Here is a 26,396-nt window from a genome sequence, read left to right as displayed (position 1 = left end):
CGCACAACACAACGAACAAACAGAGTGCGCACAAATAACGACCTCTTGACCACTGCCATGTCAACCCTTCAACCTCACAAATAACTTCTTTCTCTATCGTTCACTCTGTCTCTGCCTATCGTGTCCCTCCCCCCAAAAAGCTTCAACGAGGCTGCCCCTACACCTGCCAATTGGCATTCTACCCCTCTATCTACCTGCCCTTATCTCCCTTTCGACACTTTGCCTTTCGTACCCACCTCATGACCAATATTATGTTCATTCCCCGCCGCTCTTGGACTCTGGGCTGTGCCGAGGGTCGAAGAGGTGCCATTTTTGTTCCTTTTGGCCCCCCCCCCCCCGGTTCCTTTAGGCTCCCCCCACTGTTCCTTGTTGGCTCTCTATGTTCCCCGCTGGCTCTCTCTCTGTGTTTCTTCCGGATATCTGTTAATTCCCTTTTGGTTTATTCTGTAGTTGTGGCTCCCTATGTTTCCGTTGGCTCTCGTTCTTTTTTGGCTCTCGTTGTTCTTTTTGGCTCCCGCTGTTCCTTTTTGACTCTCCATCTCTGGTTGGTTCCTGCTGATTCTCCCCCTATTCCTTTTTGGCTTCCTCTATCCTTTTGAGTTCCCCCCTGTTCCCTTTTGGGTTCCGGATTCCGCTGTTCCATGACGGCCCCTTCTCTGTTCCTATTGGCTCTCTTCCTGTTCTCTGTGTTCTCGGCTCTGTTCCTTTTAGTCCCTCATTCCCTCTTCCTTCACCGGTGTAGGTTACAACTTCCTTTTACTCCAATTGTGTCCTAGACTTTATGCTAAGGCTAAAAGTTGTGAGTTTGGTTTGGTCCCTTTGGTCCCTTTAGGTTTGGGGTTTTTGGCTACTGTTCTCCACAATACCGTTCGAGTTGAGACGAAGGCCTAGTCTTGTCTCGTCTTGTGAAATTAAGGGGCCGGTCTCGTCTCGTCCTATCAGTCCCAAGACACACTTGGGAGAACCGAGTGAGTAGCCATGAGCCAAGACCTGACACCAATCGTCGAAGAAAGAAATCTTCAATTGTTCCTGGTTTCCAAAGAGTTCAATGATTGTTTGCTATAAATTTCCGAGGGACTCGTAAAAAAATGCTTGAGCACTGATAACTAACTCCTGTTGGTGGCCAGCTGTACGTGGGTTAAAGCATGCCACTGACCATTTACATACTAATATTCATGGGGCTACTTTAGCTTCGCTAGTCTCGAGGCTAAAGATATTTGGTTTTGGGCTCTCTGAGACAAGAGTTTTAAGACAAGAGCCTTTGGCATGGCGTCTCGTCTCATGGGAAACACTCTTTTTGGCTCTGGCGATTATAAAAACGATGAAATTCATTCTTGATACGATGTTCACAGTGCTGCAACTCCTGCCAGCCGCCGTTTCAATTTGGGTATGAGACTTGAGCTCGATCACGAGGCTTGACTTGCGATACTGGCCTACTCCAAGACGAGACATCGCGGGACTTCGAGTGATAATATATGATCCTAAGGTTGTGCGCAGCTTCGAATACATGTTCTCGACTTGGCCGCAAACACATCGTAATATTACTCTGAAAATATTAATATTACTTCTTAGAAAACATCGAAAAAGATGAGTTCCTCCCATGCATCATTCTGTTTTGCATTGTGCCCATTAATAACTATTTTTAAGTAAACGCCGACAGTGTTTTTCATAGCTACACATATACTACGTGAGGGTGCGTCCTTGCATTCAAAAAAAGTAACCCATGACTATATCGTCGAGTAGCTTTCTGACGGGTATTTACGTAATTTTTACATCATTGACCGACTCTCAGCTAACTTACATAAAACCAGCTTCTACCTCTAGTTTCTATCATTATCAATATTGTTACAGGGGAAAACAGAAATCATTCGTGGTAATTACTATTATTATTTTTACTTCTACTTTTTACTCTCCCATTTCCGTTTCCTACTCCCCATTCTCGTCTCCACCACCTCCACCCCCTCCTCCTCACCCATCCCATAAAACTCACCACAAAACCCACACCCACCCCCCTCCTCAAATATCTCACACGGCCCATACCCTAGCCTACCCTCACAGGAGCCCCCCCCAAACGTATCCAACACCCCCTCCCACGAGCACCACACCCCCTCGGCGGGAAACAAAGCTACTACATCACTCCATCCCGCTTCTTTCGCTATCACCCTTGGCGTCTTCCCGCGCCCATTCACAACCAGTTTCGCACCCCAGACCAATAACATTCCTACCGTCGCCACATCCCCACACCCAGCCGCTAGATGTAGCGCCGTATCACCCGCCCGATCAACACAATTTATGTCCGCGCCCGCCTCCAGTAGCAGCTCGCATATACCCGCTCTGTCCCCCGCAGCGCCCGCCGCAACGTGCAGAGCCCGCGTGCCGTTGTCATCCGCAGCGTCGATGTCGGCACCGCCGCGGAGCAGCTCAGTCACTGCTACCATATCGCCCTGAAGCGCGGCGATGTGTAGTGCCGTGCGCCCGCCGGCGCCAGTTGTGAACGGTGTTGTGGAGGCGAAGCTGAACGCCGGGCCTACGGTTTTCGTACCCTGCGGTAGCAGCTTAATTTAGCTAGCTAGTAGTCTCGCCGTATCGCCGGGAGGAGTGGGGTGGACTTACGAATGTGAAGAGACTCATGCTGCGGGTAGGTTATTCACCGGTATTTTAGATCTTGATCGGCAGGTTTCCGGCTTCTTTATTTATGGCGGGCATTCTCCCCGGCCACCCTAGATTCTGAAAGGGGCTTGGGACGGCGAGTGATAGGCTGTGATCCGGTGAGCGGCACTAGCCGTGTGCTACTGGTGGTGGTGACTCATGGGTGATTCATAGTGGAAGGTGGGATCCGAGTGGATCAGCCATGGAACAATGGGGTGCGGAACTAATCATTACCATAGGTTGGGGAGCGCGCGGGGAAGGTCGCCGCTGTTCTAAATCTCCTCCCCTTGTACCTTTTGTGTTTAGGTTTTTTTTTTTAAATGAGTACTTTTAATATGCTAGTACAGGGTGTGTTTATGTTTTTAGATAGCGTTTCGACATATCACGGGATATCGTGTCAGAGCCTAGCTATCCCTTCGCGAGAGGACACTAGTAGAACTAAGGACTAGTCGTATCAGCTCCAACTCCACGACAGGATGGAAGAAACAAGCTTCTCAGATAAAGGCACTGATCAACCGGAGTCAGAAAACCAGACTCTAGTTGCACACGCCGTTCTAGAAGAACAAGTCTTACGAACCTCCTGGCTAGAACATAAGGACGGCCTTGAGCTTATCGGAGAAGGAGAATGAATCTTTTTATATTGTGCTGTATATAACGGCAATCAAGAGGCCCTATATATCTGTGCAATGATACACTACGAGCCCCTATATTAATAAGGATAATAGAGGGAATTTTCGATCTTAGCCGTCCTTTTCACTACCGGGTGAGAATTAACGGATCGCCCCAGACCCAGGCAAAATCCAGCACTTGATAGAAAAAGACCACAACCCACTACTCATCCAGTCACGAAAAAAAACTATTTATCAACCGCTATAGTCTCCTTCACTACTCAAGTCCTCCTTACCCTCATACTGACTGGATAACATCCATAAATCCACCAAAGAACCCGTTTTCTGAATTAACCAGGCCCTTCACATAACCCACCAAGGCCCTAACACTTTATGCTAAACGCGACGGTCATATCTACCTCCGCTCTTTTAGAACCTCCATTCTTCCCCTGTGTTGCCTTCTTAGACTATACATTCTCAACTAGAAACTGCCCCGCGGCTGGTTCGCCGGTAGCTGTGACTATGGCGTGACTGGACCACTCACTATATAATACCCCATCCCATTCCTCACCGGTGAAATTGGAGCGCACTGGATCGGGGTCGCCGTCGCAATGATTGCTCCAACAACCTTCCTCCTAAATAGGGTCTTCAACTATAGACCCACTCCTCGGACCAACTACATACCAGCTACCATACCATCGTGACTACAGAAACGCGACAAGGTTAACTTTCAGCTCCAAGCCCTCGAAGCGCTCCAAGAGAGTACTCAATGGCAATGCCGGGCGGGCCATAACCAAATTACTAACCCACGATAACCCAGCGCGTACGATACCCTAACCCAAGCTGGCCACAATTAATCAATCAACCCAAGCTGGCCCCCATCCCCAGGCCGCCACCCAACCCTACGAGTGATCCCCCATGACCCACTCACCGAGCCTACCATACCAGGGGTGTGACTCACCAAGCCCCTCGAACCCCAACAACCCCATGCTGGTCTGTGTCCAGCGCCCGCGCCCATGACTCAAACAACAAAACGCGAAAAAAAAAATCCACTTTACGCGCATAGCTACTCTACTCTATGTACCCCTGGCTGGTGCCATTTATCCCCCAATCAAGGTTTGTGAACCCCGTTCCCCCGCGTTAACTATGCTTCGGCGCGATATTGCATGTAGAGTACTCTAGCCCATGTGGCTACGGACGGGCCCCACGGTTGATACCCGGGATCTAATTTGTGGAAAGTAGAGTACCTACCTACTCTACTTTCCACACTCAGCTAGGTTTATATCTAGAGGGAGATAGTAGGTACATGTGGGTATATAATAGACACCGGAGCTTGTAAATGTAGAGTAACCAAGTACTCCACACAGGTCGATATCCGGCGAGAAGAGGGAAAAAACGAGTGATTGTGCAACAACAGCAGCAGCACCGCTTCGGGTGTTACTGCCTACTCTGGAACCAACAGCGACATGCATCTCCTCACCGTTTTGGGATACCTGGTGCACATCAATGGTGTGTTGTAATAAGGACGCGACAAGGCAGCTCAAAAAAGACGCGTGAAGCTATGGTTTGCTCAACAAATTTAAACAAAGTCTTCTCAAAAGCTACGGACTCTGGACTGTTTACTTCGTAGCAACTTATTGTCTATCATCTCATTCAATCTATCTTTCGAACAGTTGAACGCACATGCGAAGCTTTCCTTAACCATATGACGAAGCTCCTATGCTGAGAACCAAAGAAAGAGACCCAACCATACCAAATAAAACCCATATCTTCACAAACCGCTACAACCGAAGAAGGAAAGAATTAAAGGAAAAGTGGTTCCCCCTAGAATGCGAACTTTAATTTAATTTTATCGATTATATTCTCTCCTTCTCATCTTTTAGAAACCACAAGAACAAAGCAACCGAATTGTCGTAGCACAAGAGATTCATTTCCCCCATTTATCCCTGGCTAGTCCCAGTAAAAGAAAAGTTAAGATAGGAAAAAAAAGGAAACGAGATCGGACAAGCTGGCGACGCTGGGGAAAATGACGAGGGCATGGGACATCGTAATCCGATCATTATCTTTTGGGGTTCGTAGAATTTTTCTCGTTTACAAATCACTATATCAGACATTAGCGAAAGTATACTTGACGTGAACAAAATCAGTGGGATAAAACGTACGCATCATCTTCATCAGGCAGAGGGTGCTGGGCAGCCTCCTCCATCTCCTTGTTGTAAGCCTCCAAGAGAGTGTGGTCGACAGTGACCTCAGGTGGAGCCAATGCTGGGGAAGCAACGAACTCAAGGCCGGGGTTGCCGACGAGCTTTCTGGCCAACCACAAGAAGGGCTTCTCGAAGTTGTAGTTGGACTTGGCAGAAATGTCGTAGTACTGGAGGTTCTTCTTGCGGTGGAAAGTGATGGTCTTGGCCTTGACCTTACGTTCCTTAACATCGACCTTGTTACCGGTCAGGACGATAGGGATGTTCTCGCAAACTCGGACGAGGTCACCTGGGGAGAAGTCGATGTTATAAAATTTCTTTACTCAAAATGAGAGTGATCTCGTTCAAAAAATGAGGAAACTTACGGTGCCAGTTGGGGACGTTCTTGTAGGTGATTCTGGAGGTAACGTCGAACATGATGATACCACAGTTACCGTTGATGTAATAACCATCTCTCAGTCCTCCGAACTTCTCCTGACCAGCGGTATCCCACACATCGAACTTGAGTTCACCATAGTTGGTGAAGAAACCAAGAGGGCTATAATAAATCATGTTAGCACTGAGGCTCGACAAAAGAGTACTAGCGCAACATAGTGCCATAGGATGCCGAATTTTCGTGAAAAGCAATACTAGGGAACAATAGAAAGAAATAGATGGGTGACATACTGAACCTCGACACCGAGAGTGGCAATGTACTTCTTCTCGAACTCACCAGTTAAATGGCGCTTGACGAAGGTGGTCTAACAGCCAAAAAAAAAAAAAATTGTTAGCAACAAAGATCTAGTCTGATTTCAAAGTTTGATAGGCTCAGATCAAGGACATCTTAATCCGCCAAAGTTAAGCGGTGATAAAGATGCAAGCCTTACACTCCTGGCTGCAGGGGATGGGGGGGATGATGGTGATGATGATGGGAAACAACGTGCACGGCAATAACCGCAACGACAAGAACGCGAAGGAATATAAGAAAAGAGAGAAAAAAGCATACCTTTCCGGTACCACCATCACCGACAAGGACGAGCTTGAAGGTTGGGACTGTGCCAGCAGCGACGGGAGCTTGGGTGGCCATTTTTGAAAAAAATTAAGTGTCGCGTGAAGTTAGAGTAAAGGTTGTCTTTGAGATGACGCTAGCGATAAGTCGTGATGAGTTCTTCTTGGTGAAGGGACAGGATATGTTAGTAACCCAAAGCAAAAGAAAATGATAGGAACGGGGGATGTATTTATTTAGTAAAGCTTGGAATATAAATACCTTTTGTCTGATGGGTGAGGAAGAGAGAGAGAGAGAGGAAAGAGGGAAAGTTGGCTGGTCGTTGTGGTGGTGTCCAGGCGTTATGTTATGTAGACGTGTTTGGTGAGGGGCAGAAAAAGAGGGCAAGGGAAAAGAGAGAAAGGGGAGGGGAAAGCCAGCAGGCCAACAAGCAGTATGATGACTCGCTGGCTGGGCGTGGTCGCTGGCCTGGCAACCAAAAATTTTCTGGCAGGCTCTGGACGAACAATCTGTTCTTGGCACTACAAAAATAATGGCCAATGATGATTGGGCTCGGTGGGTAAACCTAACCCTTCGATCGGGAGGGGACAAACAGGATTGTTTGCACGATCTCCCAATAGCCTGCACTATATCGCTCGATGATCAATAAAGAACTGCTAAAATGAAGACCGACAGATGCAAACCGTATTATCAAGGTGGCGAGCGTTTGCCATTTTGATCACGTGGAGATACATTCCTCAAAAGTATGAGTGTAGTTTCTTTTACGTAGACAGGTGGGTAAATCATTTTCTTAAAAAGCTTGTAGAAGCCAAAAACAGATTTTCCTTACTACACATAACATCACTCGTCTAACAATTAAAGGCAGTTTGAACACCATGCAGCCAAAGGGACAACAATGTACTGACTGTACATTCTGAAATAATAAATAAATACTTATATATCCATGTCTTTAGGATGACGTAATAAACAAAATAAAGTACCAAATTCCAACACCGGGTATCGCCCATACTGTCATACAAAAGGAAAAAAATAATCAGATAAATACTTGACAAAAGAACGCCATCGCAAAATAACCAGGCACGGATTTCGAGCCATCAATAAATGGATAAACAATTAGAAACTATCATCGAGAGTCAGTAAGGAAAATCAACTCAAGAGTTATAAAAAAATGGGATACTAACTGTTCCTTCCAGAAACCAAAATTAACATCCGGCGTCGACGCCGCATTACATGCCTTCCTAATATCTCTTGCTGCTACGCTAGGTCCGCAGAAATAGACACCAACGTTTGTCTTCAGAGTACCTTCTAATCCAATATAGCTTTGATCCATGATCCCGTCTCTCATTGTGGCGAAAAGCTTCGGGAAGTCAGGACGCCCATATTGAGTACCGGTTCTAAGCTGGGTCAACGGGTCGACTTCCATCCCAACACTGTTCAATACAATGTTCTGTGCGGTGTCGACATCAAGTCTTTGGGTGAGATATGTGTGGATACGCAAGAAGTCGGTGGAGTTGGCCCCCCCTTGTCTCTCGAGCGAGGAAAGAAGTGTTTGGAACCATTCAAAAGAAGAGATATCACGACAAACCCAAATAAACTCAACACGACGGAGGCGCATGTCAGAACCCCCAGGCGCGTTGCGTTTATGCCAGATGCTCTTCAAGATAGATGCCCAAGGAGTAACACCGATACCTGTACCGATGAGAACAGCAATCTCATTATCAAAGACATCCTCTGCAGGTGCACCGTATGGTCCGTCGATTCTAAGGGTTGGCATCTGAGCTCCGTTCTGACAGGCAATTTCGTATTGCCCCATAGGATCTAAATTTTCGAATCCTTTTGCGTCTGCTCCAGCGCCAAGCATGTCTCCAAGAGCCTTGGTGAAATCACCAACTTGTCTAATGTGAACTGAAATGTATGGGTCTGATGGGCACGAGGTGATCGTGAACGGGTGCCATTGGTACTTTGAGATGGCTGGGACGTTGAGGAAAAGATATTGGCCGGATTTGTACTTCATTGAAGACTTTTTGAATTGAAGCTCCATGGCACCTAAACAAAAATCTATTAGTATTCTTGATACTGTAGAGAGCGAAACTCGTTAACGTACCGTACGGGTGTTTAACCACTTTAGTGATTTCAGTCTGTTTTCTGGCCCGGATTTCCCTCCACACACGCTCAAAGAAATAGATGCCAAAGGTCCAAAGGGTAAATCGCCAACTTTGATATCCAATGCAATGCTTCCAGAAGATGTCACCATCGAAGGGGGAGAATGGCTCAGCAGTGTCACGTACGAAACACCCAACAGCGTGTGTATAAAGGGCGAGGATGAAGATAAGAGCAAGATGATGGGTATACCAAAATGCCTCAAAGCACTGCTGGCGAATCTTGTGATGGGCAGTGGTGTACATAAGGAGCATACAGAAAAGCATGACATGACCAGTGATGCCACCAGCTTGGGTGTAGTGAATCTTGATGGCGGTGGTAGGTCGAATTTGTGATTTTTCAACGTTGAAGAAACTAGAGACCTTTAGCCAGTTTTCTTAAGAGATGTGAGTGAAAATTTACTTACTTAACGTAATGAGCTGTGGTGTGAATGATTGAGAATAAAAGCATGGTGTACGCAGTCTGCCTGTGAAACCACTGACTTTCGTCCAAAGGCAGCCACTTGATCTGCGGTCTAATCACTCTGAGGATATTTCTGCACATTGGCAATAAGATCAATCCTCCATCATATGCAAGTGCTAATCCTGCACCTCGGGATATCCAAACAGAAAATGTGAGAGTATTAAGTCCCGCCAGCTTGGGATCAACAGATTGTTTCCACCTATGTAGAGAACCTTTTGGTAAGAGTATATCCTGTAATAATTGGACATTGCGACTTACCATCCAAAGGCGAAAAGGCCCCAATGCGAACCCCACCAAAATATCCAAAATAACAACCTCCTCCCGGTGAGCTCTCTTTTTACCCACGACTCGGCTGCAGAAACCGCCATTTTAATTTTTACTAGCGCTGAATAATTAAAGATATAGTTTAGCTTTAGTTCCTGTTGTAAAGGTCGACCTGCGACAAACACACGATTCAAAATGAATGTTGAGAGATAAACTGTGTTCAATTATGACAAAAGCAAAGGGTGGTTTAATGAAAGGTCTTTAAGTTCCTCCTGATGAACCTCGGAGAGGAGAAGAGTAAAGAGGAGTTGGATGAGAGGAAGAGAGAGGCGAAGGTGGTATCAGAGGCCAATAAGGTAAGGTAGAAAGATAGTGGAAAGCTAGACGAATATCAAGGGGAAGGGATTTTGAAGGGGTCCTACCAGGAGTAATATGCGACTTGGTTCCAGGAGTTGTTGTTTAAAGATGTTCCCCGTCAGGGAGCTTAAGTTACTTGGACCAGCCTTCACCCGATGAAAAGGATTGACACAGTCAACCGATGTCTAGATTGCGAGGAGGTTTTAAAGATTGCAAATCACCCAAGCACGGGGTAGATGCTGCGACCTTAAGCTTGTGAATAAGAAGGAAAGATGTCGGGGGCTGTAACGATCTCCTTAACCTGCGAAGAATTTTCGATTGTCGGGGCTGCCAGATACTGGGTTCCTGGCACAATGGTATCCGGGTCAGAGGGGCCCGGGGATCAGGAGTACTTGTATGAGTAAGTAGGAGTCCGAGTCTACGAGTGATTCAGGGACGTCGAGAAAAAATTATTGAAGCGTAGGCACGTCACACGGAGTTAGGGCTCCTTCTCTCTCACGATTGTAGGTGCAGCAGGTGGGGGCAATGTGGCATCGTGCACTCTCGGTAGAGACCGCAGCTGGGAGGGGACGGGGCAATCGCATCATGATATTGTCGCCGTCGAGAATATTGGGACACCAGGGCCAACAGAGTCGTTGAAGCGCTACTAAATTTTGCAGGGAATGAGTGGACAGAACTTGTGTGAGGGGAGAGGCACAGTTATCAAAAACGCTTCCACTTTTGGGTATTTGGAAAAGCCATATTAGTTGCTACTAAGAAAAGGTTGATCGCATGTGGGAGTCTTTCGCGTGGCTTGCAGCCTTGTTGTTGGCCAAAATGACCCAAATTTGGACTAAACCACAATATTAGCCGGCCAGGGTCCGTCGTACTAAAATCGGTTCCTTACAAGCGAATAGGCTAGCTGTAGGTATCGCTGCACCATAACTTTACTTCATCACTCATTCGTGTTCGTCCACACAGAGTTTTCTCCCCTGTTAACTATCCATTCACCCCGATTTCCAACATCTTAACATCTTGGAGCTATTTGAGTCGTCCCATATTGACTCCCAAGCATACAGTAACGAGAAGAAAAATCTCACCACTGCAGCTAGCAAATCATCCCACATAACTCCATAACCGACCCCATGAAAAACCCAACATTTGAACTTTCACTGATACGATGATAAGAAAGCGTCCGGGGTCAGTGCATGATGGCATCACTCGGAATGGGGGCAAACGATAATGACCTCGGGAATTTCATCGATTGAAAAGTCGTCGCTACTTCGTCGTTGTAGGCATGGGCCAGCTGAGGGTAGGTACATGGTACATACAGAAAGCACTCTACAGAGCTAAGACATTTAAGCGCCGTGAACATCATCAATCATGTTTAGTTCACGTGCCTGCAAGTAAGCACCCCTGACAGCGACTGGGGGCCGAGATTTATGCAGACGGGGAGATGGCCTATGGTTTCTCCACTCCTAGATCTCGTTGAAGTTGGCACACAATAAGAAATCAATAGATTTATCAGTAGGTATATTAGCTTCATACCTGATCCTGATGGTACAATTTCCTCAAACAAAATTTCAAAACGTCGGTCTCACTATAATACACAGGTATAACGGTTGTTATGTACCCGTCGACAATATTGTCTAAGGTTGATTGCAACTTTCCTCATTCTAGAACCACGGTGGCTCGTTGCCCTGGCGCAAGCAGACGTACTTACTGAAATGACGGGATATTGGGTCCAGATGTGTAGCGCCCAATGATAGTCCAGACCAGTGCCGTTGGGTAAGCCTGCTGTCTTGGGACTGTTGGCGGATCGAGAGATCCCATTGGACTTTCATAGCTTGCATCGCTTTAGAGTAGAAGAAGGAACCAACAAAGATGAGAAGCGAGATGCGTGGGGCGACGAGCCAATCGTTCTATCTCGGATTTTGTCTGCCGAACCCGATCGGTTCGCTCACTGCTAGAATGCCAATATCTCTAGAGGAGATATTCATCAAGAACTGACGAATAGGCGTCCCCGATGAGTGCGGGGTGATGAGGACCAAGAACCAACATTCCTTTCATTTTTTTGAGTGGAGAAACTTAATGTATTACTATTCTGACAAGCAGATACTTTAGTTAAAGGCAGCCCATCTCAGACTTCTGTTATGCCAATCAACAGGGTTTATCGAGCGCTCTTCGTACCTGGCATAGTCGGATAATGGGAGGCGAGACCCTATGGCCTGTGATTGATGGAAGACCTGCAGGGTGCAGTAACGCATTTACCACCTCAACCAACAAGAAGTCGTTACGCTACTATGCGGGAGATGGTGAGTGATTTACATATGCGAACCCATGTCCGTAGCCCAGTCCACAAAGTTAAGCGAGAGCGCCTATCCGGCATATTAACGCTGAAACCCATGTCGTTTTACTACAATAGTATCATACGCTGTTCCGTTTTAGGATCCCAGACCTGATTCTGCACGCTCGTCGCACATCGGGCTCCTAAACTTGGACCACCAAACCCCTGTAATTCATGGGTTCATGTGCAAGTGACTTCAAGGGTATGGCGCTATCGATGGTCTTTTTCTATTCCGGATCTCCCGCATGTCCTTTCCTTTCCTCCACTCCAAATTCTGAACTCACTGGCTGCGTTCCTGCCCCTACCAACCACCAATTTCTAATCTCGTCAGCACCCCCGCCCGCTGCTGGCTAATTCTGTAAAGTGCTACTATCCCAAGGCCTCGGGTTACTACTGGTTATTGGCTTTTTTTTCCTTTTGAATCTTTCACTCTTATTTGTGCCACACCTTCGCCTCTATCCTTCATCTTTTATATAACCATCGATACATCCGAGTCTGTGACAGGTTCACTTCTCGGGACAAACGATCAACTACTCTCTCAGCCTTACTCACCTCTAAAACTCTTCTAGAAAAGATAAACAGCTTGCTGTTTCCACCTTGCTGCAAAAAGTAGTCTATTGATCAAGCTTCTCGAACAATTCTTTAATCTTCAATACGTGAAAATCGGATAAGCCAAAATGGGAAGACTCATCAAGAATCACCTTGCCCGTCTCATCATCCTCACTGCTGCTACCTACCAGATAGCCGCTGGGATTCATGGAATCTTCTGGCCTAAGATTTTTTGGGACATGTGGACAAAGTACGATTCCAAACTTTATCCAAAAGAAAATCCAATCTCTAACACTGAATATCTAGAACTCTGGATGTGGCGGTTAAGCCTGCTCCAATTCTCCAAATCTTCAATATTCTATTCGGAATAATGGGGGTTTGCTGGGAATACCCACTACCCCTTCTTATTCCCAACACCGCTTTCCACCGAAGTATCGCTGCAAGACTTGCACTATATCCTCTCGCCATCCTCGCCGCTGCTCTTCTCTACCAGGGAACAAACGCTGCGATTTACTACCTAGTTGGGCTTGCTATGTACTTTTGGGCTTACAGTGAAGGCGAGGTTTGTAACCCCATTTATCGGAATAATAAAACGATCCAAATATTAACACGCTCCAGACTGTCTGCATGCCATGGAAGCTTCCTGAGCGCGCTAGGCCCGGAGCCAACAAGGCATAAATCACAAACTCAACCTCTAGACGAGTGTATCCGGATATGTACCACCTTATTGTTTATTAACTTTTCGACCCCCTTCGAGCGGAGAAAAGTCCTTTACCATTTTTCACCCAATACGATACCCTTACTGTAAATCGTTTATTCTTTTCGGCCATCTTAATTCCAGTATGGCAACTTCCATTTCGACAAATCTCTCCTTTATTCCACATTTCGGCAAATTATTTTATCCCTTAGTTTTACTGGCGCATAGCGGTTGTTTTTTTCGATACCCAAATGGATGATTTCTTATACTATCATTTTTATGGACATGGTTCCTGGTTTTTGGGTCGGTTTCTGGTGTTAGAGTTTTTGCGAGGGTTTGTTTATTGGTGTGCGTTATGAAATCGCAGGGCATGTGCGGGGGGAGCTCATGTCGAGATGTATTGTGGTGCTGAAGACCCACATTTCCTTTTTCTTTACATGGGTGTTATAACACACCCAATGCACGGAACGTTTCGGCCCGACCCTCAACTTCGGTGTGTGTTTCGCTTCTTCCATAACACTCACCGTCAACAACTTTCGGATGCGGATCGGTCGGGTTTAGAACGATTTTATTCTTCTTGTATATATATATTTCCCATTATGGGTTTTTTTGTTTTTGATAGGGAATAATGCCCTTGATTGGGCTAACCTTTACACTCGTTTTTCATTTTTATTTTTTTGAATTAGCTTTGTACCTATTAGTTGGCTTGAGGGTTTTTGGGTTAGAGCTTTGAAAAGCTGGTTGGGATCGGGGTACTTAATGAGATCATTATCATAAATAATATCCTTTGTCAAAGGTTTGCTCTCAGATATCAAATTCCGAAACGTTGGTCCCGCAAGCCCACGGGAAGTCTAAAACTCACCTGCCAGAAATGAGTGCCAAAGCTTAATATCTCGGGATCTTGGTGTTTGAGGCTCCGTCGGCAGGTTTTGAATTTCGAATGTCAACACGCAACTATTCTGACGTCGGAGTATTGCGTAACCAAAAACCTTATTCTCAACGGTAATTGCACTTTTGCCCCTCTTTCAAACTCAGGTACCGTGCGCGCCAACCGTACCAGCGTCTGGGATTTCAAAACTTGCCTCGCCTCAGCTGAGCCTCAAAGCATTGGCGACCGTTATATATCGCAATGAGACATTAACAAGTAACAATATGACTCCATCTTCAGGAGACATAAACTCCATTAATGCCTCCTCCTGAGTAAGTACTGGCATCTCCTGTCTTGATCGCGCCGTCGAGAATGCTTGTTGGCGAGCGCTAGTGTTTGAATGCAGATATGGCGGTGTTGCACTACGGCTATTGGCCAGACGACAACGGCATTAGTGTTTAGTTGGATTCCCCGTGTGGCGTCCCCCCATGTAGTAGAGTAAACCCATAGTTGTAACTACAGTACATGTAACCACATGTACAGGCCTACAGCTAAACGCTGGGCGTTGCAAGGCAAACATCGTTCCTGGGCCTCGAGATTCAAGGTTAAACCTTAGTAAGGAGCGGCTAACTAGCTGGTCACAACTCAGGCGGTTTTGTATACGTTTGACTCTTGTTTACTATGTGTGTGTAGCCATCACGCCACTGCTAATTAAATGTTCTTGGGATCACATTTGATCAGTCGAGAACTAGGCGCCTTGGTGGGGTGGTGTTGTGTTGGCGGCAGGCGAGTGATAGGCTGTGAACCCATGACGGAAAATATGATATACTGGGATCGCATTGCTAAGTTGTTGTTTGTTACATCATTTATTGTATACAACCTGCATGCAGGCTTTCTGGGATCGCATGCCCAATTGCAAGGCGGTAACTAACTTTGCAGCCTTCGAGTTAACTTCATGAAAGAGTTTAACTTGGATATCAGCTATTTGTACAATTGTTTCAACATAGTGATCGACCTGGGTGACGAAGTACATACATAGAAGGTTTTTAAGCACCATGGTATACTAATCTCCTCGCAATGTACATATATGAGATCTACATATAAAGCTGAAATATTTACAACAGGGACGAATCTTGAAATATCTGTATATGAGGGACTTTTCTCAGTCTTAAGCTCAGCAAAGCTGGTTAGTTTCCGAGAACCCCATTGATTGATTGGTTTATTCACCACGTAATTCCGAGGGTATTATATAACTATCAGCTTAATGATCATGTTGGTTTGTGGAAATTACTAGTTGGGGTTATGACCGTTATTGAATGTAGGTATATAACTATGTGAACATGCAAGTCACATATTGATAATAGATTTGCCTTGTACTACATCCCCGCATGTCAAAGAACAAAGAAATTCTTTTTAGGCTGCAGAATTCCAACAATAATATTAAACTTCTAGGTCTTTATTAAGGGGGAACGCTGCCCAGAGGCCGGGTAATGATAATAATTCATGTGCACCAAAAGCATAAGAGCAAGGCCAGTAAGTTAGTTAGCGCTCGGCTGATTACTTTCTGCCTACATGCGTGGCACAGTCGATCTGGGTCGCCCCACTATGGGGAACGCGGATGCTCATTACGGCTGGTTGCCGGTACCGGTGCAGAACGCAGAAGGTACAATGGCTTGTTTCATGCTTCCGCGGCCGTGGAGCATGGCATGGCATCACATGAGTCTAGCTGTGGAAGCTCGGAGTACGTTGAATATTATTAACGTTCCTATGAACCCAACTCAGATGTACGTACATACACGCAGCCGTTACCAACTACATGTATCCCGTAGCACGTTTTTTCTGATTCTACCCACCTGCGCACGAGTATCACGATTCCATCCCTCGTCTTTCCGGAGTATCGAGGGTTGAATGGGCAATAGGGCAATATGCGTGGAAAGTAAGTGAACTCGGCCGATCATAATTCTTTATCATGGGCCCGGGGTTTATGGATATGCTTCGTTATCAAAGAGAATGATATGCAGCAGCCCGGTCTATGAATCGGAGTTTTTCTTCTCATTATATGTCTCATTGGCCACGATAGTGCTCCGGGAACTGACAGATAACCTTGTGGATGCATGACACGGCAGATATCATGGGGAGTTCAGCAACGGGGCACGCGAACTTGAGATAACTAAAGGACACGTGCCCGATACCAACGTCGCTCCAACTCTATTCAATTGACCCGGGCTTCGATTGTGATTCAGTAAGTCTTCCCACTGTTATAAGAGGGAACCATAGAATTCATGATAGGAGAAAATTTACATTCTGAGACTACATTGATCGGGATCTAGTGCAACTAGCTTTGGGCTTCGACATAGGCTCTGCAATTATATAATATCATATATAGGCCTAGGTGTGTCCGCAGATATTTCGTTAATAAACTAGAGGCTTTCCCGTTAGTTACCAACAGAATAGTACAGTGGACCGGTCGACCGGTAATTCACATGGCTCGGTGAACAAAGAAGCTTTAGCCATTGTTGCCTTCTTGGAAGCTTTCGAACACTATTCATTACCTCGAACCCTTTCTTTGAAAGAAATTGATGGCCGCAATTCAGGGACATTCCCGTACGGAGGAAATAGAACAACCCTTTTATTGAAGAGCTTGAGTATATTACAGTACAAACCTTTACGTCCTATGTAAAGTAAAGTACCTGGGTATAGAGGTAAGCCTTTGGGTTTAGGCCAATCAGTAACTTTCATTTACCAATTGAAAGCCTCGACGTACTCGTGCCAGATGTAAGTGTATACATGCATATTCATAGTGATATCGTACGTGTAGAACTAATTCCGTGAGTAAACGAAACGTCAGAAAGAGTACTGGGCCGGATGATCGCTCTTGTAATACATTGCGTTGATTTCGGTTTATTGTGTATCTCATGAGGAAGGAAGCCGAGTCTGCGCCAAGTAACTCGGCGTTCTAATCCCATCTCACGCCAGCTGCAGTTTACGCATTTTTAAACCTATATTCAATAATAAAGTGTTTTAAAGAAAGATTATACTTATACTCCAAGTGCATGTATTTATATCCATGTAATATGATAAGCTTATGATTAAGTGGTTAACGTTTCTGCGCGCCAGTTACGGTCGATATTCATGAAATATCACTCGATTGCAGAAGTCTCCTCGATTTGAAATTTAAAAAGATAAAGCTGAGCTCGAGGACTGAAAAAAGGATGAGATAGAAATAAAAAGGAACAATTTGCCAGCATACGTAACTAGAACGAAAGTATATATGTATATATAAATTCGGCGAATTTTCTAAAGAAGTACTTTAATGGCCAACCTCTGTCTTTATCTCACAACACGAGCAGCCTACCATTTGTTCTACCCTCAAGATATCGATACCGTATGGGACTAGCATGTAACGCTTTTGGATAGGCAAACTGAAGTTGGGATGACAACTGTTATGAACCTTCTAAGAACAATTAGCATTTTAGATTAATTACTTTACGGACCTTATAGCTAACCGGACGTCAGTGTTTCGCGAATTCGGGCTGTACTGTCATTGCTCCGCTTTTTCGCCACTTGCATGTGATTGACTTTTCAATAGCTTCATGAATGCCAAGGATATCTACTTGGGAGAGGTAGAGGTAAACAAAGGTATGTATCATGAGAATCGAGGCAGCGAGTACTCAACTCATGCGCTGCGCCTCGAGCCCTGGTCTTGTTTGTCCCATATTTGTAAGCAAGTGGCGGGGTGTCTGCCCTACCCTTGTATCACCAATGGATTTCGCCCTGCAGGATTTCTTGCAGGACGTATCACCGATACACACAAATACACGAGTAACTGCGCCTCGATAGATTAACATGGCCGCTGCTTGCAAAGTGGGATTATGGGGTGAAAGCGAGTGTAGTAGAAGTTCATTCTTAGAATTTATATGGAAGGCTGTAGAATAGTATTCGGATCAAGCAGCTGGCGTTTCTGGAGTTATAAAGCGTCATCTGCCTGCATACCAAGCCAGCTCTCCGACGTCAACCACTCCACATCCCCGTATAAACCCTTCCCCTTCGAACACCAATCCTCCACAACCACCACCACCATCATCGTTATCATCACCACCATCACCACCGCCCACCTTGCCATCATCAAACAACCCTTTGAAAGTTAAAGCTTTCATAAGGTCCCAATATACCCAGGATAAGAAGCTCGTTTTCTTCCTCGTCTACTTTCGCACCCCGCAACACTTTTATTTTTCTCGCTATATCGCCTCCCAGGCAACTTTTAATCAAAAATGTCTTCCAACGAAACATCTTCCGAGAGGCCCTCCTCTCCATCAGAAGCTCCCCCCGCTGAACCCGTGACATTCTCCGTCAAATTATCCAACGACAATAAGTTCCCGATATCCCTCCCTCCTACCACGTCGGTGCTAGACCTCAAGAAAAGGCTTGCCGAGCTTTCCGACGTTCCAGCCGATAGACAAAGACTTATCTATTCTGGCCGTGTAATGAAGGATGAAGAAACTATAGGAACTTACAAGATCCAATCTGGGCATACAGTTCACATGGTCAGGGGTGCTGCTTCCAATGCGCAGAGAGGTGCTGCATCGGGTGGCTCAGCGAATGCAGAGGCAGCAAACAGACCGGGTGTACCGGTGAATCTTGCAGCGGGGACTGGAAACAACCCACTTGCGGGATTGACGGGGGCGAGATATGCAGGTCATGTGCAGTTGCCAAGTGCGGAGATGTTTGGACCTGATGGAGGGGTGAGCGTCCTTCCGACCCTACTCGCCACGCCGTTTTTCTATGTTTTACAAAGCTAATATTTTATCAATCTAGATGGGCCCCCCACCCGACCCAGAGCAGCTTGCCCAAGCCATGAATAATCCTCAATTCGCATCAACAATGAACGAAATGCTTCGAAACCCCCAGCTTCTTGATTACATAATCGCATCCAACCCTATGCTTCAATCGCTTGGACCAGAGGCTCGCCGCCTTATGAATAGCGACATGTTCCGTCAAATGATGACCAACCCTGATGTCCTCCGACAAATGGGTCAAATGGGCGGTTCCCTTGGTGGCCGTGGTTTTGGCGGAATGGGTGGTGCGCCTGCGCCGTCTTTCCCGGAGCCAGGGAGAACAGATACAACCCCCGCTCCTGCCGGTCAGGAGGGGTCTACTACAAACACCAACCAACCTGCCGCCGGTCAACCCAATCCATTTGGAGCTGCTGGTGGAGCAAACCCCTTCGCTGCTTTGTTTGGTGGACCTCCTCCTGCTGGTGGAGCAAACGCGCAATCACCAGGTGCCGGTGGAGTTCCACCACATCCGTTCGGAATCAACCCAGCGTTGTTGGGTATGCTTGGCGGCATGAATCCTGCAGGATCACCAGGCAGTCAACAGGCTCCATTGTTTGATCCAGCTACAATGAATGCTTTGCTTGGTGCCATGGGACAAGGAGGCGCACCATTTGTCGGTTCCCCGCCTCCACAGACCCCAGCAGACACCAGACCACCAGAAGAAAGATACGCAGAACAGCTGAGGCAGCTTAATGACATGGGTTTCTTTGATTTCGACAGGAACGTAGAGGCTCTTAGAAGGAGTGGGGGGAGTGTACAAGGCGCGATCAACCAACTGTTGGGTGGCTAGTTTAGTAGTTTGGCAATACGGGGTGGTTGATTTGTAAGGTGGAAATGCTAAACGTTTTCTTTTCTTTTTTTTGAGCCCCCAATTTTCTCATTGGTTGCATAAAATTGCAAATGACATATCTATCTCTATCCCAGCTTTTCCCCTTACAATGTGCGTGTCGTTTTTACCCTTCCGAGTAATAAAGGGTACTGTAAGCTGAGACGTATCTAAATGCTCAATTAACTTCGCCTACTGGCAATAAGATACGAACATGCTTTTAATCCTTCAGCGATGTGAGCGATAATATATATAGTGCAAGTAGTATGACCGACAGCTTGACGCGCCGAATCTTACTAGGTAATCACCGGGAATTAGCGAAAAGCTTCTAGGTTTTGTGTCTAAACACTTTTACTCACGTCTCGGTTTCTTTCAGCGCCGCTGTCTATCTTACTGTAATATTGTGACTAACGTTTTGAAATGCGTAATAAAAGGCTGTATGGAGTATGACTAATATTATTCTGGCGCCTTATCTACAGACCCGGCTTAGCGAATAGTATTAAAAATAAAAATTATATGAGATATGCCTTGAGAGTAACAAATAGTCCTCCTTTGTCTATTCTACTTGCTGGAAAAAAACTCCTATGTTGTCCAATGAATATCGAGAGCAGCGGGTTAGGTTAGCCCAAAAAATCCTTCCCCGATTCACTACACCTACCAGCACCCAGGAATACTGTTTCCCCGTCGTATGATCAAGTCGGGATCACTGGGCATATGGGGTTAACGGTTGCTGTTAATATTATATTGACGACGTAGCAAGATCTCCCAGCAAGTCCCTTCATGCTAGTAAATACATGTGCGTGCTCCTATGGAGAGTTGCAAAGCGTGGCTTTCCTTCTGATAGATAACACTTCTCAGCATACTTCCCCCCACCCCCGGTCCCTGGCCCCACTCTGGACCCGCTCTTTGGATAATTGTTAGTTGAGTCACGCCTGAATTTGGGGGCCTTCTTTACTCTGGTGTCCTGGAAGCGCCGGCTATGCCGTATATCGAGTTGGTTGGCCTTTAGAAGAGCTAGGTCTCGGGAAAAAAAATGCTTTAGGACTCTTCTCGCTGTGATGGGGGAGATGCGTAATTGGCAGGTTCATAGTGTAGGAAAAGGGATTGCGGGTATAAGGGAGCTGGTATTTTTGACCCACTCTGGAAAGGTACTGTTGTGAGCGGCCTATGTAGGTGATTGGTGACACAGCGCGAAGATGAGGGGTAGGGTCGCGGTGATAGCGCTGCGGGTGCGAGCATAACATAATAGTGCTGCGGTATTGTAGAGGATGTCGTAAATATCTGTTGCTAGAAGTGCGGGTTACTGTTAAAAGTTGTACGTGGTTTGCAATTTGTAGCCGTCGTACTCTTGTTGAAATATTCTTGGGCGGTTTGTTAATTTATATGCGTGTAAGTGGAACTTTCGTGGAGATGGACCAACAGTGTTGAGCTCAATTAAGTCCATCATGCGACGTTGGATTATCACTCTCTACCCCAATTCGAAGGCAGGAGCAACCGGGGAAATCATAACCCAATACCGAGAGATGCGTTTGAGGGTGCAATAATGTAAGTATTTTGTCATGGAGAACAAGACCTGTGAATTTTCTTCAAATGTGGTTATCTTGGCTTTTCGCGTATGAGAGGTATGTAGGTCCCTACCACAGTCCTGCTGATAGTGGTTTTGTCCCTACTATAGATCTACTAGCTTGGCGCGCACAAAGGTGCCGCCCGTGGTCCCATATCCCCTCCACAACATCTCTCTCAGCTCCTCTTATTCCCTCTCCTCTCTCATCAGATACCTCCTATTATTCCTTCTCCGCTTCTTACGGCGCGCGGTATCTACTCTTCCCGATCCCCCAGCCCCGTTATTCGTCCTTCATCCCTGATCTCCTCGCCCCCCCGCCCCCCAATCCCCTCTTCTTGGGAATGTAAGCTAACGCACAAGAAACATTAGAACCGAAAGCTGCTTAAGCATTACCCCACAAAAAGCTCGGGTGCTGTCCATTCCCTCTAGCATAAGGGTCCTTTTTTTCCCGGCCCTTCCTGCTGTCTTTGCCTTACCCCGCCATAGAATCTCCTGGTCTAGTTGGTTGACCGATGGCCGGATGAGCTCCCATCTATATAAGGCCAATACGAGAGGGAAAATAACGAGATCCAATTTTATCGCCAGAGAGCAAAAAGCCAGCCTTCTTTAAGGGTGCCATATCTTCCTAGTCTTTGCTTTGCTTTAAGCCAATCTCTAAGCACTGCCTCGGCGGCTGTATTACCTCGGCGGCTGCACTCAAGGGGGCAGACCTGTTCTATCTAGATTCGGGGCTGTAGATTCCCCACTTAACTCGATAAACAACCGAGTGATATCCTATGAATCAGGCCGGACTAGCTGCTGTCGACATGACTGACCAAAACGGGAAAAGATGGGTTGTGAATCTATCTAAGCAACTCCCGGAGTGCTCACTAATCCGCGGATCCCAAGGTAAATTGTATGCAGGACACCTACAGTTCGACTTGCGAGGCTTTCAGGTGTTTTAAGGGCACGCTATATGGGGGGGGGGGTTGGGCCTGGGGTTTCACATCTTCGAGTCCTTGACTATCATCTCGGCTTAATGACTACTTCCGGCTAGATACCATCGCTAAGAATCACTTAATGTTCATTGTTTCCATAAGTTTTACCAGATGAGCTTAGACACGAGTGATAAGCTATGATTACAGCAAGATCCTAACTACACCTCGTGTCAACATTCCTACAATCGAGTGCACGTGCGAGTATAAGCCATAGTACAGGCTCATTGTTATGGAAATCTTGCTCGGCCCTATATGCCTTTTCTTCTTTGAATAGTCTCCATTAAGATGACACGGCTGCATCGATAATTTCGATCATTTATGATTAATCAGAACTAAACCTAAAAGGGTTCGCATCATTCGGACATGGATTATCATTCGAATTTAGCTGCAGCTTCTTACTAATCGGATAGTGAAAGAGGCTGCGGAATGGTAATTATATATACAACACTGGAACCTGGAAACAATAAGGGATATTTTGGTTTGCCCTATCACTCAGAATTCGAGCTTGATAGGCCTACAGAGCGTGTTAGGATCACATGGAATCACTCGCATATAGTCATTCAGATCAAGTCCGTTATCTCTTGGTCTATAATATAGGCCATATAGATGAAAGGTTATGAGTATTCCCCCAGCTCGAGACAAATGCTTGAGCGGGTAATTTATTACGGAAAAAACCTAAACGAAAAACGGCTCTGAAAATACATTGTATTATCAATAGTTATGGTATCAAATATACAGTTTTTGATCTAAGAAAAAGAGGGGCTACAAAAGCCGAGAAATTAAGAAAGCTCCCTGGGAATCTATATGCAAAACAAAGTAAATATAAAGAACTAAAGAAATAGAGAAGCATAAAAAGTCAACTATCATACTTTTCGTCGTCAGTCATGATCATTGCACAGAATCATTACCGGTTGCATCACTATAAAAACCAAAACAAACACAATAAGTCACCAAGTTAAACCGAAATAAAAGCACTAACGGAGAACGGGAGAAAGCAACAAAGGGAACAAAATGTCAACCGCACCCAGGCGAGATCCCAACTGGGGACGGTATCCTCACAGGTACCTCGCGTCCAGAAAGTATTGAATATCCTGGCAGTCCAGATCTGTTCTGCTCTAACTCTGGAGGAGCTATAGAGCGTGGGGTAAAGAATTCGTCGATATTTGGATTGGCTACTGTAAGGACTGGCGAGGAAGGAGTAGCAGGGTGTGAGACTTGCAATGGAAGTTTCAGCGAGACGGAAGGGCTGGTATGGGTGGATGCTTGTACGGATATGGAGAGATCGAGTGTATAAGAGCGGGACATGAGACACGATGTAAAGCTTGGAACAAGCTCTTTACATTTCGGAGCAGTAACGGGGACTAGAACGGTTGTTTTATATGTTGTCGCTGGACCAGGTGCTAATGGTTGTTTAACCCATTTGGCACTCTCCATACACCTTGATGATAGTAGTAGTGATTCGCCATAATATCCTAATGACGGGTCTCCGTTTTTGGAGCTTGGTCCCGGAATATAACTAAGTTGGGATGTTGAATAGAAGGTCAACACCTTCAACTTTGCAGTCAAACTCCCTAGTTTTGGCGGCTCTAGCGCTTCATCTGCAGGGACGAACCAGAGCGACACTGGCACCATCGTTGTCGCTGGACATAGTGAGTCTTTCGATAACCGCAATGACCTAGGCTGCTCGGCCTCCACTATCAAGCGTCCCATTTTCCCCTTGAAGAATCCCTTTTTGATATCCTTCTCCGCACGCATCACATACTCGCCCGGATGGTCTTCTATATGCACTGGCGGAAGCTCCTCCACGATTGGGAGGATACGCACTCTCCGAAACGTATCTCCGAGCGAAACAGCTTTTCCGTCCGACTCTCGGCGGCGCACCAACTTGGCTTGAATGTAATAAGATACTAGAGTCATGTCCGGGAATAAATCATCAGCTAGGCACCCCTGATCTGTTGCAAGAGAGGGGTCGCCAGCAGAAGGGGGTAGTTGGAGATGCGAGTCTCGGACTGAGTCGTTTTTGAGCGTGTGTGTGCAGGCCGTTGGGAGGAGGCGTTCGGGAATTACAAAGGTGAATGGGAATATGTACTTCCTTCCCCTTTCCAAGATGCGGGGATGCGGCAGCAAGGTTTCATCCGTGGGCTGGGTCAGCTTGAGAAACTGTGGGGTGATTTCTTGTTAAAAATGTCATTGGCTATGGTTGATAGGTTGTGATGAACATACTGTGATTGTCGAAGAAGTTCGGCCCGATGTTGCGGGCGTGGCCCCCATTCTATCCATCCATGTTCGTTGTTTCCCTGTACACCTGTCAGCGTCGCTTCACCTCACCCCCGACACGCTGTGGGGTAGAAGGGATGTTACCTTCAAATGTAACCTGGACATCATCGAATCGAATGTCTGCTGTAGTTGCAATAATAGTCACCTCTCCCTTAATAGTGTCCAATGTCGAGTATGATTTCAACCCTCCATTATACTGGGTGGGTTCTTCGCCTTGAACATTTATAGTGATTCGTGGTTTGCCTACTTGCATTACAGACCGCATGGAACTCACGACTGAGTTCCTAGTCGCTATAGAGGATGTGCTGCTGAACATCCTGAAAAGCAGGATTCGCTAAATTGATCGAGCTTCAGATGTAACTGTTGATCGACAAGTTGGAATGTGACTGGATAGGAATGTGCAGGCGTCTTTATATCGTACGATAACTATAGAAGGAACAAAGAATCCTAATGGGTGTGTGTTGCAACCAAGTACGTATATAGGTTGTCAACCTAACGTCTTTTTTCTATATATTCAGGTAGAAAAAGAGCTCTTGACGCTGGATTATATGTGTTATTCTGAAAGCAATTGATGTGTGACGTAAAGATAGGTATTGCAGTTGGCATGCGCGGTGTATTGGGGGGGGGGGGGATATATTTGAGTGCTGATTGATATAAACGCTGGGAGTCGAGTAATGATACTCTGTTATCTGTTCTGTGCTTCTTGATTTTCTTGGTCTTCCTGGGCTGGAACATTGTGGGCTTTATATTCAGTGCGAGAGATTCTCATGATGGATGGGTGCAAATGACTGACTCACGCAATAGTAGCATTCGATTTCTCTCTTTTACTAGGAGAAACGATTGTCTAAGATTTTCCACGCCTCGACGTAGGCCAGGCCGATGTGCGTCATGCAGCTAGCTAACAGGAGGTACCAATGTTGATTGATCCGGAAATGCAATGCCATCGATTTTTCTCTACGTCCAGGCTCATTGTTAGACGTAGACTTTCCAGTTCACATGCAGCGCATAATCTCAATACTGGACTTGCGCGTACATCCGCCTCTACTAGCCTGCCAGTAACTTTATCAATGACCTAGTGGGTAGAATATAAGTTTTTTTAGTAGAACATTTTCTTTAAACTCAAAAGGATTTCTCCCGTAGGCCAATCGTTTTAGGAAACATTCGAGAAGAAAGCTGAAGGAAAGGAGCAAGTACAGCCGTGTTAAACAAGTCTTGTCAGTAGATGACAACGCGATAGCGGTACATATAACACAGTTCCCCTCAACAACCATAATTCCAGAGGACTTGAAATTAAGGGTACAGGAAAATTAGGATACTATTCATTATATTCTAAAATCTTGAGAATTTGGAATGAATAATAAATGTGTAGCTTCCATGAAAAGTTTCGGCTGTAAATGGTGATTTGGGCCCACATGCTCTACCCACAAAGTCTCAACAACAACAAGAGCATTCTCCAAAGTCTAAATGTCTATCTCGAGTCTATGACCCTGGATACCCTTGATTTAATTGCAGAAATTCTCTGGCTACTGCATGTGTAGCTATTCTCCTGGAAGTATTCAAATCGCAATATTCACTAGTCACTGTATCACAAAAGCAGAAATCCAGCAATAATTCTGTGGGTAGGAATACTTGTACTCTGGACATCTACAAGGCTTAATTATTTTGTTTTAATCAAATCCAATTGATGGTTGTTGAGTGGGAAGGATTTTAATATTTCGTGTGGTGCTGACTGCCAGGACTTTCTTAACACGACTGTACATGTGCCTACATGTAAGCGATTCATGCAGATTT

At 45.9% G+C, this 26,396-nt stretch overlaps 6 protein-coding genes across 6 annotated transcripts; 2 read left to right on the top strand and 4 right to left on the bottom strand.

The window, feature by feature from the left end:
* Positions 1–1,898: 1,898 nt before the first annotated feature.
* Positions 1,899–2,631, bottom strand: H6S33_003537 (uncharacterized protein; the record flags this gene model as incomplete). The annotated part of the gene is made up of 2 exons (XM_044834890.1): positions 1,899–2,543; positions 2,614–2,631. The coding sequence occupies 2 exons, from the start codon at positions 2,629–2,631 to the stop codon at positions 1,899–1,901; spliced, it is 663 nt and encodes a 220-aa protein (XP_044691898.1).
* Positions 2,632–5,348: 2,717 nt separating this feature from the next.
* On the bottom strand, positions 5,349–6,524 carry H6S33_003536 (uncharacterized protein; the record flags this gene model as incomplete). Its single annotated transcript, XM_044834889.1, has 5 exons — positions 5,349–5,358; positions 5,420–5,747; positions 5,824–5,996; positions 6,125–6,198; positions 6,444–6,524. 5 exons carry the CDS (start codon positions 6,522–6,524, stop codon positions 5,349–5,351), a joined length of 666 nt encoding a protein of 221 aa, XP_044691897.1.
* Positions 6,525–7,556: 1,032 nt separating this feature from the next.
* Positions 7,557–9,053, bottom strand: H6S33_003535 (uncharacterized protein; the record flags this gene model as incomplete). The annotated part of the gene is made up of 4 exons (XM_044834888.1): positions 7,557–7,563; positions 7,625–8,489; positions 8,548–8,957; positions 9,010–9,053. 4 exons carry the CDS (start codon positions 9,051–9,053, stop codon positions 7,557–7,559), a joined length of 1,326 nt encoding a protein of 441 aa, XP_044691896.1.
* A 3,636-nt stretch (positions 9,054–12,689) lies between these two features.
* On the top strand, positions 12,690–13,239 carry H6S33_003534 (uncharacterized protein; the record flags this gene model as incomplete). Its single annotated transcript, XM_044834887.1, has 3 exons — positions 12,690–12,811; positions 12,868–13,123; positions 13,180–13,239. The coding sequence occupies 3 exons, from the start codon at positions 12,690–12,692 to the stop codon at positions 13,237–13,239; spliced, it is 438 nt and encodes a 145-aa protein (XP_044691895.1).
* Positions 13,240–18,397: 5,158 nt separating this feature from the next.
* H6S33_003533 (uncharacterized protein) lies at positions 18,398–19,751 on the top strand (the record flags this gene model as incomplete). Its single annotated transcript, XM_044834886.1, has 2 exons — positions 18,398–18,868; positions 18,942–19,751. 2 exons carry the CDS (start codon positions 18,398–18,400, stop codon positions 19,749–19,751), a joined length of 1,281 nt encoding a protein of 426 aa, XP_044691894.1.
* A 3,591-nt stretch (positions 19,752–23,342) lies between these two features.
* On the bottom strand, positions 23,343–24,858 carry H6S33_003532 (uncharacterized protein; the record flags this gene model as incomplete). Its single annotated transcript, XM_044834884.1, has 3 exons — positions 23,343–24,488; positions 24,552–24,625; positions 24,690–24,858. 3 exons carry the CDS (start codon positions 24,856–24,858, stop codon positions 23,343–23,345), a joined length of 1,389 nt encoding a protein of 462 aa, XP_044691893.1.
* Positions 24,859–26,396: the final 1,538 nt, after the last annotated feature.

Source organism: Morchella sextelata (genome assembly GCF_020137385.1).
Source record: "Morchella sextelata strain SCLS chromosome Unknown scls_15, whole genome shotgun sequence".
NCBI classification, from domain to species: domain Eukaryota; kingdom Fungi; phylum Ascomycota; class Pezizomycetes; order Pezizales; family Morchellaceae; genus Morchella; species Morchella sextelata.
The sequence above is the reverse complement of the archived record's forward strand: the minus strand, read 5'-3'. Positions and strand labels throughout refer to the sequence as shown.